The following is a 17,564-nucleotide window of genomic DNA, read 5'->3' as shown; positions in this document are numbered from 1 at the left end:
AACCTCTCTACAGGGGCAGTGGGGGGTGGGGTGGGTAGGGAGCCTTCTCAGAGGTGGTGGCCTAGCCACACCCCCTCCCCCAGCCCGGCCAGCTTGGTCCCCACCACCAAGCAACTCTTCCCTGCACTTTCCTGTTTCTGAACAAACACACAGCCTGAGAGTTCTTGGCCATTTTCCTTCCACATGGTGCCAGGGGCCAGAGAGACTGTGGGGCAAGGGCCTGTCCAGGCTGAGGTGCTGGGCACCACCCCCTCCTCTGGGGTCTGATGCCAGCACCATGCGGCCAAGCCCCCATGAGCATGGGGATGAGCTCGAGTCCACAGGGTGGCTCATCAGCCAGAAATGCCACCTGGGTGGGGCCCTGCCCTCAGGAGGGGGAGGTGACCCCAGGCCAGTCAAGTGTCTGAGGGTTTAGTGGGGAGAGGACAATGGCCACTCTAGCCACCTGCCACCAAGGTGGGCAGGGGGCCTCCAGCCTCTACCTTCCCCCCACCCCGGGCAGCAGCTCTAACTGCACCCGTGCCTCCCGTCACCCAGCCCTTCATCAGGACCAAACTACTGTTGCCTGCTCTTCCCCCTCACCCCTACCTGCCCCACCCCAGGATGAGCTCAGTCTACACACCCAGGACATCTTCCTTCTCTCGGTCTTTGCACAGACTGTTCCTTCTGTCCAGAGAAAGGACAATGGCTCCCACTCAACTGCGACCCTCGTCCCAGCACTGGCTTCCAGCTTTCCACGAATGACCTGTTGCCACTATCCAACATTCACCACACAAGGTCACTGAGGCTTGGAGAGGTGACTGGCCCAAGGACAGTCTTGTGCAGAGCTGGGACTTGAACCCAGATCTGACTCAATCACTCCCTCTGCTGAGGGAGATCCTACCCATCTTGTAAGACCTGGTCCAAATGTCACCTCCTCTGTGAAGCTCTCCCTGATTTCCCCAGATATTACTTCTATTCAGAGACAGCCTCCTCCCTACTCCCAGCAGGCTGTGACCTCCTTTAAGCCTGGGACACAATGCAAGGATCCCGCACATGTGGGGCCTGGGAGCTGGGGCTCAGGTGACAGCCTGACACATTGATTGCCCCTTGCCCAGTCAGCTGAACAGAAAGTGGAATTCTCATTACAGTCAGGGATAGAACTGGGATGAGGTGAAAAGAGGGCAAGGTGCAAGGTGGGGTGGGTGAGTGCAGGAGGAGAGGTTCCAGGGTGGCCTGACATTACTGGGCATTTTCACGGCTCCCATTTCCCACAGCATGAACCCACTTCCTCACTGAATCTTCCACGAACTGCTAGTCCCATTTTACAGCTGGGAAAACTGAGGCTCAGAAAGCAGAAGTAACTTGCCCAAAGTCACAAAGCTTGATCCCAGATCCCAGGTCTCCCAGACTGAGCCTAGGGAATCAGAATCAGGGAGCTAGAGACCACTTCAGGAAAGGCAAGGGGTGGGAGGGTGGAAGGCTGAACTCCCAGCACAGACCTGGGCACACCCCTAGCCTCAGCTTGAACCCTTCAGTGCACGGGGAACTCATTACTTCCTGAGGAAGCCCTGTAGGGCACATTGTTGCTCAGCCCTGACTGTGGGAAAAGTCTCCATTCTGGGGGGGTATGGGGGGGGTGGCAAATGAGCATTTGCTGCCTGCCTGCTTCATTTACCCTCACGCTGACAAGAAAACTGAAGATCAGGGGCACCAGGGCCCAGGCCACACAACCAGCCTCCAGAGGGGTGGGGATTTGGCCCCTCTGGCTCTGCCAGATTCTGTACGAGGCATTTGCTGGTGCAGGGCCAGGCTTCTAGCTTCCCAGGATAATCTGATGGTGTAAACGGGGCCAGGTCCCTGCTACGCCCTCCGCCCCCTCCTCCATCCCACCCCACGGGCACCCTCAGACGACCTGAACCTTTGCCCAGGACTCCAGCCTCCCCAGAGCCCCTTTGAAGGCCTCCTCCTCCCAGGGGGCGTCCCTCCCTCCCACCCTCCTACCCAGCCAGGAAAGGAAGTCCCGGCCCCCACCCGCCCAAAGGCAGCCCCCGGGATCGCACGCATTTCCAGCTGGGGATCCAGTTACTGGAAAAAGAAAACGCTGCTCGCACCTCCCCCTCCGCCTCGGCCTCGTCCTGCCTCCGGGTTTGGGAGAGAGAAACTCTTTTCTTTTCAAAGGAGGTAGCGACCACCCACTCGGAGGAGTCTCAGCTCCTTCCCTGAAGTCCACCCACCTGTCCCTGCACCCAAGAGTGGGGGAGCCTGTTATGTCCCTGAAACGAGAAGTCCCGGGCCCGACGCTAAGCTCAGAGGCCAGGGCAGTGAAGGCGAGGACAAGCCCAGATCCACCCTGGGTTGATGAGTAAACTGAGGCACAGTGGGGTGGGAGATCTGACCTGAGAGGCTGAAGAAGGGGAACCCTGGATTCCAGTCTCCCCTCTCCCTGCCCGTGGCATGAGGGGAGACACTAGAGCCTCAGCTGCCCCAAGCGGAGGAGGATGAGGGAGAAGCTGGGGGCGTGAGGTCCCGCAGACAGTCATGGGCGCCACAAGGGGCGGATGAGGGGGGGGCGCCCAGCAACGGGGTAGGAGGAGGATCCTGGGTCCCTGGCATCCCAGGGCATCAGGTGGTGAAGCGGCACAGGGAGGGCCAAGGGTCAGGGGTCGGGGTGGCGCCTACCCCTGGCAGGCCGGGTCCGGCTGCGGGAGCGGCTCCTCTGTCGCTGCAGCCGGGGCCGCCGCAGTAGCCGGTAGTAGTAGGAGGACCTCCCGGTGCTCTTCCTGGCGCTGCCGCCCGCGGACATGCTGCCGCCCGCCGGGCACCGGGCCGGGCCTGGGCGCGCTCACACGGGCCCCATCGGCCGCTCCGGACAGCCCGGCGGGCGTCCCTGCGCTCTCCCGCGCTCGCCGGTGCGGCTGCAGCCGAGGCCAAGGCTGCCCCACAAAGTCGCTCAAACTCCTCCTCCGCCTAACGTCCCCACTCCCCTCCCCCGAGCAGCCGGCCCCGCGGCGGGGGCCGGCGACCAGGAGGCCGGGCTGGCACCGGCCCGGAAAGTCAGTGCAGGAGAAATCCCGGCCTGGAGTCGGCGGGGCGAGGCGGCTCGGAGTGCCCCTGGGACCCCAGGCGGGGCCCAGGAAGGTCTCGGCCCCCAGCCCCGCGCCTGAGGGCACGACGGTAGACCTCGGGGCGCACCGGGCACCCTATCCCGCCAGCAGGAGTGCCCGGTGCACACCTGCGTGTGCGCGCTCCTGAGCACCGGCCAGGGCGCACGCACGGAGGCCAGGTGGGCAGGTGAGGTCCTAATGAGGCCGACGCCCCAGGCCTGTTCCTGGCCCAACCCGGCCCGGCTGAGAAAGCACTAGCTAACACGCCGCTCCGCAGGCCCCGGGCCGCCAGGTTGAAAAGACCTTTTCATGCAGGATACTTGCCTATTCTTTACATTTTAAAGATTGTCCCCTCTGATACACATATTATTTTTATATAATTAAAATTATGGTGCATATTTCAAGCACGCAAAAAGTAGGGAGAACAAAATGAACACCTGTGTATCCAGCAGGCTTTGCCAAATCTGAACATTTTGTCCCTTTTGATCTAGACCCTCCCCCAAATAAAATATCACAGATGTGGTGAGGTCTTCTTCCCACCGGACATGTACTGCAGCTCCAGCAGGCCTGAGGGCAGAGCAGAACAATCCCTATCCTACTGTAGGGACCAGAAACTCACGCTGGAGGAAGGGAAAGTGCCAACTCCCCCTATTGCACTGGCTGAAGAGCTTTTGCCAAGTCACTCCCCAGCTCAAGAACCTTCCATGGCTCCCAGAGTACAAAGGCAACAAGTCCAAACATCTGTCCTTGGTATTTGTACTTAAATAATCTGGCCCCAACCAAACCCTCCTCCAGCTTCACCTCTGCTCCTCACGCCCTTCTCACTTCTCTTTCCCCTACCGTCCAGCAGGGACTGCCATCCCACCTACTTGGCTCCACCTGGCCAAAGTCCATCCTTTCAGGGCCCAACTCCTGCAGCCTTCCCTGACCATCCTGGCCCTCCCTCGGTGATCTCTCCCTCTCCCCTCCCTTGTCCACACAGCAGCATTTATCTTTTAAATTACTAAGATAACCATCTTCCTGAGCCACATCCTCTGAAGTACAGAAGGGGAAACTGAGGTACTGACAAGGAGGGATGACCTGCCTCAGTCACACAGAAAGTGGCAGAGGCAAGTGGTCTTAGCCTGGGGCTCTCAATATGCAGACTTGGGGTGGGGGGTGTTAGTCACTGTAGGTGCCTGAAGCAGTGGGGGGTCCTCCTCCAGGACAGCTGAAAAGGTGGGGCCCTGGAGGGGGCAGGGCAGTCTGGGCAGGAATCCGGGCCAGGTTTTGCACCTCACAGGGGAAGCCCCTTCCCTAGCTCCCCCAGCCAGTGGGGAGGGCCCCCAAGTCCTGAGGAGCCTGGATCACAGCTGGAAGCCAGGCGCTATCCCAGGACCTGGGGGGAGGGGCAGAAGGGGTATTGCTCCTCCAAACCCAGTCTGGGGAGTCCAAAGCCACCAGCTCCCTGGCCCCTCTTCCCAGAATACTGGCCAGTCCCATAGGAAGATGGAAAACCACAGTGCCCAAGGAGACACCTTTGGCTTAAGCTTTGCTCTGTCTCATTTTCAATGGCTCACTTGGCCCAGGAGCCTCTTTAAAAAGAGGCCCCTGGACAGAGCTTACACCCAGTCACTCAGTCCCCACACAAGCTAGGGGCCTTCTTAGCATGCATCTTCCACAGCCAAGCCACCAGAAAGCAGTTCGGAGCCAGGAGGTGGGAGAGCCACCTATGCGCACCTTGGCACTTCCAGGAATGAATAACCTCCTCGGCCAGGCCCACCAGTTCTGGGAGATGCTCAGGGTTGGAGCAACAAGCCTGCTCCCAGGGCCTGGACTTCATCAGGCCCCATTTGCTTCCCAAAGCAAGAGTCCTCTGTTCGGCCAGGCAGGAGCCTTCCCTGGAGAAGACGGGAGGCTCACTGCCAACACGCTCTGATCAGCGGTGGGGGCAGGTGGTCTTGGCCTGGGGCCCCCAACAGGCAGTCTTAGGTGTGTGTGTGGAAGGGGAGAAGGGGACCTCATCTGTAAACACAGTGGGCTCCAAAGGTCTGGCATGGTCTCTCTGCTTCAGCTTCTCAAGTCCTCTGTGCCTCAGTTTCCCTGCCTACAAGAAGAAGCGATGGCCCCAACCCATCTGCCTTGTGGAGGGAGGAGGGTCAGCTGGTGAAATGGAAGAAGCTTTTGCATTTCCGGCCTTGGGGTGGGAATGGGCATTGCCAACCGCCCAAGCTGAGCATCTCCACCGGCCTTGGGCAGCTGCGGGCCGGGGTACTGGGTAGGAAGGGCACAGGACAGGAGCTGGGAGAGAAGGGGTCCAGGCTCCCCTTCCCTCCTCCTGGCCTGGGACCAGGGCAGACAAAGGCTGCTCCCTGCAGGCCCCAGCAGAGCATCTGGAATCAATCCCGCTGCAGAGCGAGCCCCCACCCCCTCCTGCCACCCCCACCGCTGCTCCTGTGGCCTCCTCCCTCTGAACAGGAGCAGCCCCCTTCCAGCGCCCCCTCATCACCACCACTGCTGCTGCTTCCTGTGACAGGCCAACAAACCCCCCAACTCCCCCCCACACACCCCCCGCACCTCTGTGATTTCCTCAGACAGAACAGGCTTCCCAGGCCCCGCCGATCTGTGAGCCTCAGCGCCTACTGCGCGCGAAAGGCCTGGTCTCTTCTGCCACCTCTATCCCACCTCGAGGGGCTCCTGCATAGGCCCAGCTCCCACCTTTCCCTCGTGCTGCTTTGGGCGGGGGTCAAGGCTGCAGCCTTCAAACCAGCCCAGCTCATCAAACACGCCTGCTTCTGGGTTTCCTTCAAGATGCTTGATTCAGTAGGTCTGGAAGGGTCTGGAAATGTGCATGTTTAGTGAGGGCCAAGTAGGGGAACTGGGGCTGGCTAAATCAGATCTGACCTGACCCGACCACCACCACCGTCACCCTCCCCTCAAAAGCCTCCAAAGGCAAACTCCCAGAACCAGGCTGTGCCGCAAAGCAGCCACGACCCTCTGCACTGCCACCTGTTCCGGCTCCTTGATCAGCCTCTGAAGGCTGTTCCCCACCTCTAGCCTTTGCCTTGTTGGTTGGACCCAGACTGCTGCCACCAAGCTCTCCCCTCTGCACCCACCTGGTGAACACCTGCTTATCACCTGAGGCCCCAGCTCAAGCATCACCTCCTTAAAAAGTCTACCCTAAGCCCCAAGGAGAGATCTTCCTCCCCCCTCCTGGTATACTCACTAGTGAGTTTGCACAGTGGGGTCACCAGAGGGTCACTTGGGATGACCATGGAGGGGATGGACCCAAAGACTCCCATTCTGGGCAGAAAACCATCCGAATCTGGTATCCCGAGGAGAATCGCACGCTGCCGGGGAGGAAGTGGTGGTGGCGTCGGAGCCGGGCTGAAGTCCAGGTTCTCCAAGGCCCAGGCGAGGGATGGGTCAGCAGGGCGCCAGATGCAGGAGGAGGCCCGCCCGGCGCAGTCTCGCGTCTTAATGGGGTGTCAGGTTTGAAGTCAGTGAGGAGGGAGGAAAAACATATTGCCAGAATTACCTCTGAAAAGTCTTATATTGCCCACAAAGCAAAGTGTTTCCTCCAGTGTTAGAACAGATCACCCATTTCTGCGGCTGAGCACCAAACAGAAGGGCCTTCTCTGGGAGACCATTTGGTATGGGAGGAAAACAGCAGCCACAACCAGTTATCCGCAAACACCAGGCTCCACCCAGGGAGGAGGGATGCTCACGTGCGGAGGGCCACGGAAATCCAAGACTTCCTAACAGAAGACGGTGGTAAGTTCGACCTGAAACAGTTTGTTTGCGGGTGGAGTTTGGATTCAAGACTAATAATGGTAGCTGAACTGCATTTAGCATGTGCTGTGCGCCAGATCCTGTTCCCAGCATTCTACCCACAGCATCTCATTTAATCTCACAGCCCCACCCTAGGAGGCAGATGGTTATTTCTTTTTACAGAAAATATTGGAGGCAGAGAAAGGGTAGGTTAAGTTCTTTAAGGTCACAGGGCTTGCCTGGGAGGAAGGATGTGAACCCAGGGGCCTGAAAAGAGCAAAGGGCTTAAGGCTGAGCAGTATTTAATGCAGAGATGGAGGAAGGGCAGGAGCCCGGAACTTTCCTTAAAAGCTGGCTTTGTCAAGGGACAGGAGGAGGCGAGGGGCGACAGAGTCCTGACAGGGGAAGCACTGGAGCCCACAGCAGGCCCCACACAATGGGTGTCTGGGAGGCTCAGACCTGTCAGGTTTCCTGTCTGGATGAGGGTGGCTGGTGGTGACCAGGGAAAGTCCCCAGCCGGGCAGCCCTGCACACATCCGCCTCCCAAGCCAGTCTCAACCTCTGAGTCTCCGGAGCCCCGGGCAGGGGCTGGGGTGGGGGTGCAACAGGCACTCAGGGTTAAGGTCACAGCCTCTGCCCCAGGAGGCGGCCTGTCTGGGCAGGCAATGTCAGCTTCCTGCATCCACCGTTCCTCTGAGGACAAGGCCGGACCAGGAACAGGATCTTCACTGGGAAGATGGGGGAAGGGGGTGCTGCAGCCCGCTCGCCCCCTTCAGAGGCAGGCACGGACAAGCCCTGCGAGCTCAGGATGGAGCACCCGAGGCCGGCCAGGCATCCGCTGCCTCCACTGTCCCCCGGACATCCTCCCAAAGCCACCGATGAATTTAATGACATCCTTTTCAGAAAATGGCCCAGTTAGGGCCGAGATGACCCCGGGCTTGGATGGCTCTGCCCCTCTCAACACAGGCGGAACTGGGGACCAGTCAAGCGTGGACATTTGAACACACACAGACAGGGCCTCCGGGAGTGTGAGTGCTTTTTAAATCAAGTCACTCAAAGCTGGGCAGAGGGTGGGGCCCTCGGGAGAGGCCAGGGCTCTGAGAGGCCGGGGGGGCCAGCGCTGGTGGGGGCGCGGGCACCGTGCGCTGTCTCTGGGCCTCAGCTTTCCTCGTGTGAAGTGGAGATGAGACCGCTCTGCCCGGCTCACCTCCCTGAGATTCCATCGGGACCTGGGCATTCCCCCAGTCCCCAAACTGCCACCTCCATGTCCCCTCCTGTCCAGAAGGCCAGAGAAGAGAACACACACGTCTCCCTTGGACATGTCAAAGCCTATCATAACATGCCAGCACGTCAGAGGCAGAGGGCACCTGGAGGATGAGTGACGGAAGGAGGGAAGCTGAGGCCCTAAAATACAGCTGTCGGCCTGGGGGGCCGCACCCACCCTGGGGCAAGTCAGGATCTGGCATCAGTTCCGCAACCATCGAGGCTCTGACTGCGTGTCCCTCCCCAGCGCGGAGCGGTCAGGGTGGGGCAGCATCCCTCCCCGAAGATGGGGAAGTTGAGGCCAAGGGAGGGAGAGACTCACCCAAGGTCACACACGGGGGTGGGGGTGAGGTTGGGGCTGTCTCCCCTTCAGTTGCCTGCACCGGCCCTCCCAGGTCGCATGAGGCACTCTGCCCCCGGGAGCCCTGGGCTCGCACTCCAGCTCAGGGCTCCGATCCTGTGGCCCAGGGGAGGCTGGAATCCACTCTCCAGGCCTCAGCCCGGCCTCTCCTTCCTCACCCCCACCCTAGCAGCCGGCATTGCAGCCCAGATGGCCAGGCCTAGAGCGACTCTGTCCGTGGACTTCCTCTCCCTGCCCTGACCCAGAAACGCTGCCAAGCTCCAGGTGGGCCCCGGGCCCCAGCGAGGCCCAGAGCCCCTCCCTTCTCCCTGGCCGTGGCCTGGGGCTGAGGTTCAAAGTCTCCGGGCTTCTTCCTCTCCCTCCAGTGATGGGCTCAGATACCTCCACGCCCACCGGGCAGCCAGAGGGGGTGGCATATGGTCCCGGTGTGAGGTCAGAGAGCCCCTCCCTTCCCAGGCAGGCCTGCCTGGTCATCTGTGAACCATCTCGTGGCTGGCACTGGCCTGGGTCCCAGAGGGGAGGGCCTTGCTCAGCCCCTGCAGAGCCCACTGAGGAGGACAGATCAAAGAGCCCACAGACAGCTCCTGGAAGCCCCCATCTAGGTGGGGAGCTGAAAGAGCGTGGGGTCCCTGACCAGTGCCTCACCTCTCTGTGCCTCCGTTTCCACCAATACTCACACTTTGTGAGGTTATGAGAGGTTCAGATGGCACAGTGGATCCAAGCTGTGTGTATAAACTGGCCAGCATCTGCCCCTCCTGGCTATTTCTTTTCTCATTAATTTTGGGTTCCTTGAGAGGACAGCCCGGGGCTGGTCAGCACAGTTCCCACCCCAGGGCATGCTCTTACTAAGAGAGAAGGTGGCAGCATTTGAAAAAAAGTGGCAGAGACCATCTGATCTGGAGTCAGCACAGAGAGAATTCAGAGCGGGGAGAAGTCCTGGAAGACTGCTTAGAGGAGGAGTCATTGGCATTGAGCTAGAAGGCTGAGTAGGAGTTGACTGGGCAGAGGGCAAAGGTGGGAGGAAGAGATAGCATGAGCAAAGGCCCAGAGGTGGGAACTAGCAAAGCATGTGGTGGGGACAGCGTGTAGAGTGGTGAGGCTGGAGCAGAGGACACAGTGGGAACTGGGGAGCAGGCTGTAAGAGTGGTGAGATCAGGGAGAAGAGATGGGGAGTGGGGTGCAGCCCAGGCAGCCCCTCCACAAGGGAAGAAGAGAAGCGGTAAGGACAGAACCCTGGCAGATCTGGGCTTGAGACTTAGATTTGTCACTGTGTGGCTGTGCAACCTTGAATAAGTCACAGCCCCTCTCTGATCCTCACTCTGAAACTATGAAAGGAGGGGCTGGCTCCATAAGGCAGGCCTGCAGGTGAGGGGCTGGGCTGGATGCCCATGAACCACACCGGGAGCATTCAGAAACAGATTCCAGGGCTCCGCTCTCAGCATCCCTGGATCCAAATCTTGGTGGGTAGGGCAAGGAGTCCATATTGTTAAAAGACCTTTCTAGCAGCCTTCTTGGGGAGCCACTGGCTAAGATAGTTCTAGACGCGCCTGAATACCTTTTCAATCTCTAAACATACCAGACGTGGTCCCACCTCAGGGCCTTTGCACTGCTGTTCCTTTGACCTCATTCACACTAACCCTAGATAGATGGTCAGCTCCTTCCTGTCATTCAGGCCTCAGCTCAAATGTCACACCCTCAGAGACCTTCCCTGGCCACCTTATCTCAGTGTCCCTGCACCAATCTCCACATAATACCCCATTGCCCTGTTTTATTGTCTTCTACTTACTGCTTCCTGAAACTGTCTTATCTGTGTATTCGCATGTTCACTAATTGTCTTCCCCCAACTTTAATAAGGGCAGGGGCCTGTGTTCACAGCCACGTGCCCAGCCATAGAACAGCACTTAAAAAATGATGATAAATGGGGTAAATGAAGGGAGCTGGGCTCAGAGCCCCCGTTCTTTTTTCAAAAAGGGCAGCCGTGGGACCATGGGCAAGTGACTTACCTCTCTGGGCCTGGCTTTCCTCCATGTGAAACATGGATGGCAGGCTGGAGAGTTTACTTTCGAGTGGCAGCCTGGAGATGGTCAGGCGGCCAGGGTGCAAATCCTCACTGTGCAGGAGCTTGAGAGTTTGCACTCAGTAAATAAATGAATGGGTGAATAAACACCTTTACTTCGCTGCGTGTCTTTGAACAAGTCTCCTCCTGTTCATAGCCCCTGCCTCCCCTCCTATAAAATAGGGTTAGCCTGGTTGGTCACTTGACCACTAACACCCAGAGCCTCTGTATCCAGTCTGGAACACAAGTGGGAGCCACAGCAGGTGTTAGAGGAGGGGCAAGCATTGCCGGAGCCATGGTTCTAACATTTACTGGCCTCTCCTGGGGATCCCACCCAGTCCATAGCTGGCATATAAAGGCCATGTAGGCGGGGGAAAAAAATGTAGCTTCTGCCACCCTCACTCCTCAATTCCCCTTGACAGTGAGAACAATGCCAGCCCTGCCCCCACCCTGGGAACAGCATTTTGTCTGGAATGTCTACCAGGCAGAGGGGAAAGGGATGTGGCCCCATAATTTCTGCACCTGCTCAAACAGGAAGCAGCCAAAAGTTTGGGGCCAAGGAAAACAAGTTCAAGGTCACCCTGGAAATCAGCAGCCCCCATGGCTGGGTGGGTTTCCCCTATCCCCCCCGGAGGAGCACTCCTGGTGACTAATGGTTAACATAGATAAATGGGGTGTGAAGGGGGCTGGCCCAGGACCACAGACAAAGGCCTAAGAGGAAGCAAAATTCACCCAGCCCTGTCTGACATACCTTTGGTGATGGGGAGCTCACTGTCAAACCAGCCCCTTGCCCTCAGAAGGTCTGAAAGTGAGGCCGCCTTCCTGCAGCTATGAATCACAGAAGGCCTAGAGAGATCTGGCGGTCAGCCCACCCTCGAATCAGAGCTCGGAGGGCTCAGGCCTTGCCCAGGGTCACTCAGGCACCCCAGGGTCCTCCCTCAGTTCTGGGGAGCAGATGAAGCTGTTGCGGGCAAAGGAAGGAGGAGCCAATCTGAGAGCGGGGGCTGGACCCCACGTCCCTCTGACTATAATGCCCAAGCTGAGGAGGGGCTGCCCTCTGGCTGACTCTTACTGGAAAGCCCAGAGGAGCGGGGAGGGAACCCTGAATTGGTCCCAGCCCCAAGAGAGCCCTTGGGAGGCAGCCTGGTGACAGAGGCCTCTCCCAGCCCCTCTGGTAGCAAGGCCTCTCCTCTGGCCCAGGATGCTGCAAGGTGGTTTCAGAATTTTCTGGGCCTGCTTTCTCTGACCTCCTGTTCCTTGTGTCCTCCTGGTGGCCCCTCTGGCCCCCTTGCTCCCCATGCACGCACAGACCCACCCTTGCCCTCAGGCCCACACCTCCCTGTCCCCAGGGTGGGCTCTCTCCAGGCCCTCCCTCCCTCCCTGCCAGGCCCAGGCCTAGAGCATCAGTAGGTGCTGGCCGGTGCTGCCCCCTGCCGGGCTGTGGAGCCCTAAGACAAAGGCCTTCTTGCCCCAGGCACCACCGTGGGTGGTCTGGAGTCCCAGGTCCCCAGGGCTGTGCCCAGGGAGGTCCCTGTTTGGGGCAGCACAGGGTCCCAGTCTGCCGAGTGACTTGGGCCAGCCTACCCACATCCTCTGGGCCCCTGTTCCCCCTGCTGCAAAGAAGGGGCTGCCCAGAACCTCAGTTCTTGGACTTTAAGATGCTCAGTCCCCTGAGGCGTGGGTTAAAATGCAGATGCTTGAGCCTGCGGGGCAGTCTGGGGAAGAGCCCAGGAGTCTGCATTTTTAACCTGCAGGCGGTGGGCACACACGTGATCCTGAAGCAGGTTGTCATGGGCCACACTGAGCCTCACTGGCCCACCTGTTGCTCCCTCAGGCTCTACAGGGGCTTCAGAGACTACAGTCCCCAACATAGTCAGGAATCTGCCTTTCCCAAACCGTAGCCTGCTCCCCTTCTCCAGCCCCGCGTGCTGCAGGCAGGCAGGGCTGTAACCCTCACGGCGCAGATGCGCAAACGAGGCCCAGAATGGGGAACGGCCAGTCTGCACAGCCCCTGGCCCACAGGGAAGCCCCCGGCTTCGGCCTCCTCCCCAGGCTCCCTGCACGTGGTCTGGATTTTGGTGCCCAGCGGGTCAGCTAGGGCCAGGCGGCAGCCCTGATTGACAGACACCCTTTGTCCTGGTCCCTGTGCCCTCTGACCTCACCAGGTCCAGGGCTGATTAAAAGATCCTCTTACGGCTCTGATAGGGATGGTGTCCCCTTACAGGGCAGAGAGGGACACAGTCCCTTCCAAGGCAACACGGCCGGCTTGGCGCTGTGCTCTGGCCACCCTCAGGAGCTGGACGCTGGCACAAGGGAGATCACAGAACCTTGACCTGAAGGGTGTGGAGAGAACTGCTGGGAGAAAGCATGGCCCAGAGGGGGGACAGCTGCCCAAGGTCACACCGTACACACTTACGAACCCCGATACGGTGCCTACTCTCTGCCAGGCCGTGTGACTCCTTCTAACAGCCTCACGGTGGGTGCTGGTATTCTCCTCTTTCACAGGCACAGGAGTTGATTAGTGACAGAGACAGGATCAATCCCACGTGGCCTGGCTCCTAATGACCCCGTGCTGCCACAAATGGTCTCCCTCATCTGTCACCTGCCCCCAGGTAACTGACCAGCTGGCCCCTTTGCAAAGGCCAAGAAGACAAACTGTTTGTAGAAAAGTGTCCTGTAGCAACAGGGCCAGGGGCCTCAGCTTCTAGGCCTAGCCCAGGGCAGGGGTCACCAGGGTAGTTGTCACCGGGTGTTGTCCCGCCCCTTCCTACCTTGCCTCTCACCACTCCCGGCCCCTGCCCCTTCCCCAGCTACTCTGGTCCCCAGCCCTCCACCACTTGTCCTTCACAGCTTCACTCCCGCCATTCACACCGCCTAGGACACAGGACACAGGGCACAGGGCAGGCTTCCTAGACTCGGAGCCTCCTCGAAATTCCAAGCTCCAAATTCTAGCTTGAGCCTGTCCGCGTCTCTCCACCTTCGCTGCCATCTCTCCAGGCCAGAGCATCACCATCTCTAGCTTGGGGACTCCCATACCTGCCAACTGTCCCCCCCAAGTCCTCCCCTGCCTCCTCAGTGTGTTCTCCATAAAACAGCCAGAGTGAACGTTTGGAACATACCCCTCTGCCCTAGCTACCTGGCCCCGCTGGCCTTCGGACACTTCCCAGCTCACCTCGCCTGCCACGGCTCTCCTGAGCCACCGGGCCGACTCCAGCTCATTCTTCCTTTCCAGAAAAACCACCCTGTCCCCTTTCCAAACCCCCTGCCTCCTCCCCACGGCCCCCCTGCAACACTCTGCAAGCTCCCTGAGCCTTTCCTCCAGGGACATACAGTGTCCCCTGGTATCCGAAGGGATTCGTTCCAGGACACCACTCAGACACCCAAATCCACAGATGCTCAAGTCCTTCCTATAAAAATGTAACCTATGCACATCCTACACACTTTAAATCATCTCTGGATTACTTACACCTAAGTAATTTACAATGTAAATGCTATGTAAATAGTTGTTATACTGTATTGTTCAGGGAATTAATGACAAGAAAAAAGCCTGTACGCGTTCAGTAGAGATGCAACTTTTTTCCAAATATTTTCCAGCCTCAGTTGGTTGAACCCACGGATGCGGAGCCCCCAGATACAGAGGCCCGACTGTATATTTTTGATGATTCATCTCACATCTGCCTCTCTTGGCACACTGTGCTCTCCCTGGCTCACCGTCCTAGCCCAGTGCCCAGCCCAGCGCTGTCACACGGAGGAGGGGGGTGTCACGGTCGGGTAGACAGGGAGGCACCGCACACGTGCATGCACACGGGAGCCCTCAGACCTCTGGGCCGCCATGCATCGCGCAACTCCTGCGCTCACAGCAAAACAGGGCCAGGTGCCCTCCGCCCCCACCCCAAACACGTCACTGCTCAGGACTTATTAATCTTCCTCCCCGCAGATTCCAGTGTTTCCATTCTGTGATTTATAGCCCATCACATAAATTTCCCCCATTATCTTTCACGTGCAGCATGCCGCCTTTCTGCCATCTAATAATACATTTGGCTCCCTGGACCTGTCCCCGGAGAAATCTAAGGCTTGGCTCCAGTTCAGGAGCAGGCCACGTGGAATTCCAAGGGCTCATTTCAGACCCAAACCTTGAACAGGTCTGAGCCTCACGCTCAGGGACTGACTGGGCAGGGACCCAGCTCCTCTCGCCTCCCTGCTTCCAACGGACAGACTGTCGGCTGAGACATCCTGGTGCCCACTGGGGCTCTAGTGGCCAGTTTGGGGACAGAGGTGAAGACCCTGGCCCTTCCCCCACCAGCCTCCGTACTTTCCAAAGGCTCCACAGTCGTGATCTCAATCCAGCTTTCCAACGCCCCAGGCAAGGCAGGAGCCCATCAGAACCATCTCACAGACGAAGCAGCTTCTCTAAAATACAGAGGTTGCCTCCCAGCCCGGCTTACCCCACCAGCTGCTGGCTGGGTTCAGATGCAGCCAGCAGAGATTTCGAGGGTATCCTCTGTGCCACGCACTATGTCCAGTGCTTGACTTAAATTGTCTCATTGCATCCTCACAACAACCTTTAGAGGCAAAAGGTAAAATTATGCCCATTTTACAGATGGGGAAACCAAGCCTCAGCGAGAACCAACTTCCCTAGGGTCATCCTGGAAGCAGACGGCTGCTCCCTGGGGGAAGTCTTACTGGCATGAGGGGTGAGAAGGGTCTGGGGACTACAAGAGACTCCTGGCTCCAGGTGGAGCTGCACTCCAAAACAAAGGGAGTCCAGGAGGCAGAAAGAGCTCCAGGCTTCAGGAGGGGTTGCACTCCCACTCCTGGGGGTCCTCAGCTGTGTGACCTGGGGCAAGTCCCCTAACCTCTGTGGGCCTCAACTCCCTCCTCCGTAGAATATGAATACTGTCCTCCCAGGACTGTCACGAGACTTGAATGAGGCAACATGTGGGAAGCTGCCTCGTAAACTGCCCAGTCCAGGGCCACGTCATGTTTGCATGTTAGAACAGTAGAATCAAGGCATCGTGCAAAGACCTGCAGGGAACCCTGCACTGCTCCGGGCAAACGTGTGACCGGCAGCTCAGAACCTTGCAGGGCTCTGGGCAGGAGACAAGAGCTCCTCCTCAGACCACAGGCTGCTGACCTCACTCTGGTACCAGGCACCTCCCTCCCAGGCCTGGGAGAAGCCAGAGGGGCTCCCCACTCCTGAGAGCACAGGTCCCGGTGCTGCACACCTGGGGTGGGGGTGGGGCCTGAGCACAGGGCTCCCCACTCCTGAGAGCACAGGTCCCAGTGCTGCCGCCTGGGGTGGGGGTGGGGCCTGAGCACAGGGGCCATCAGGTTAGCCTGGACCAGGCCTCCTCCCTTCTCCTCCTCCTGCCCCAGCCACTAGGGGTGCTTTTCTCAGGCCTCTTGCTCCCGAAAGTTTCTGCTTCCACTTTATAGTTTCCGTGGCAACCACCTCTCTTCCTTTGATTGTTTCCTTCTTCTCAGTCCTTTTGCCATCTCATGCTACAGGGAGAATAAAAGCAGGTGGGGGCAGGAGCTCTGGCCAGGAGAAAGAAGACAGAGAGGGACAAGGCTGTGGGTGGGCTGGGGGGTGACCTGTGGGGTATAACCAGGAGGCTGGTGCAGCCCCAATTTCCCTCCAAAAGACCCCTGAACTGAGGACTGTCCCTCGGGAAGGTCGTCCACAGGAAGGTTCCTCCCATGTGAATCTCCTGGGCGGACTGCCTGCCAGGCCCTGCAGGGCTGCTCGTGGCTGGGCATGCAAGGCCTCGCAAGCTGGCTGGGCCTGAACCCGCTTCCCACTTTCTTGTCTTCACCAACAAAGTACCTGGCTTTGGATGGCCTCCACCACCAAGCCCCACTCTCTCGACTTCTGGACAGCTTTTCTCCCCCAAGGCCTAGCTCCCAAAGTACCCCCACGGAAGTGCCCGCTGACATCTTCCCACCACCACCTCCCCCACTCCATCTGAGCCTCTGCTGCCTGGGTCTGCTCCTTGGTGTCCTAACCTCTTTCTTGGGGGGCCTTCTCCCTGCAGTCAGCAAAGCCAGGGCCTCCCTTCCCACACTTCCACGTGCCCAGGACCCTGCACAGCGCCAAGCACACAGTAGGTCCTCAGGAGGCAAAACTGAACCTACGGACAGCGAGACCAGAGCTCCAGTGCTGGTTCCACCTCCAGCTAGCTGCAAGCCCCTCACCAATGTACTCCAGAACTGCGTGTTCCTGGTGGTAAAATAAGGAGGGAACTCACTTCCTCACAGGCTGCTGCACAGGCTCACAGGCTCCTCACAAACCGAAATGAGTTTGTGGGAGGTCTGGAAGAGCTGGGAAATCTCTGAAGCGCTCTACCAAGTCTGCGGTTATTTTTAGGCACCGAACTGGTGCCATCTAACCAACGGCTGACCCCACAGACAGATCTCTCGGCTCTCTTTCTCCACCTGCTGACCTCCCAAGGCATTGACTGCCCGCGGCCCGCCACGCAGAGGCCCTGCCTCGCTAGCCACCCCCCACGCCACAGTCACCCTCCCCCAGCTCCCCCTACGTACGCAGGCACACAGCCACTGACGCACAGGCCTCCTCAGCATCACGCATCACACCTGCCTGCTGTTGGCTCTTTTGGCCGAGGGGGCTGGGGGTGCCTCTGAGCCTCAGGTTAGCGGGGAGCTGCCGAGCCCATGGGTGAGGGTGATGGAGGAACAGCTTCATCGCAGCCTAGCCTGGGCTGGCGACTGGAGCGGAGGCAGGACCGAGGGGGCTGTCCACTGCCTTCTCCTGTTGCCACCATCTGCTTCCTTTCTGTACCGGGCCCCTGGCCCCCACCAGGACCCACCCCCTTCCCTTGGGGTCTGGGTGGCCTACCCAGGTACATCTCCCAGAAATGCTCTCCCCACCCCTACCAGGGTCTCCCTCCTTTCTCTTAGGTGCTGACAGCAAACTCCACCCCCACTGCCCTCCCAGCCTCAGACCTGCACGTCACCCCTTCCAAACTGCTCACCGAGGCTGCACCTGCCCAGGCTTGTGTGAGACTGGGGCTGGTTTCCATGCACAAGG

The 17,564-nt window shown here is 59.0% G+C and overlaps 1 protein-coding gene across 2 annotated transcripts in view; it reads right to left on the bottom strand.

Annotated features, from left to right (window-relative positions):
* DAB2IP (DAB2 interacting protein) overlaps positions 1–17,564 on the bottom strand; it is a 188,439-nt gene that overhangs the window by 119,287 nt on the left and 51,588 nt on the right. The window contains exon 1 of one of the 2 annotated variants that reach the window (XM_069476742.1): positions 2,662–2,785. The exons of the other annotated variant lie outside the window; for it this stretch is intronic. Within the exon in view, the coding sequence (XP_069332843.1) occupies positions 2,662–2,785 (124 nt within the window). Of the gene's footprint in view, positions 1–2,661; positions 2,786–17,564 lie in introns of those variants that run through there. 2 annotated transcript variants of the gene reach the window in all.

The sequence above is a fragment of the Eulemur rufifrons genome, chromosome 7 (genome assembly GCF_041146395.1).
Source record: "Eulemur rufifrons isolate Redbay chromosome 7, OSU_ERuf_1, whole genome shotgun sequence".
NCBI lineage: Eukaryota > Metazoa > Chordata > Mammalia > Primates > Lemuridae > Eulemur > Eulemur rufifrons.
This window is presented reverse-complemented; position numbering and strand designations above follow the sequence as displayed.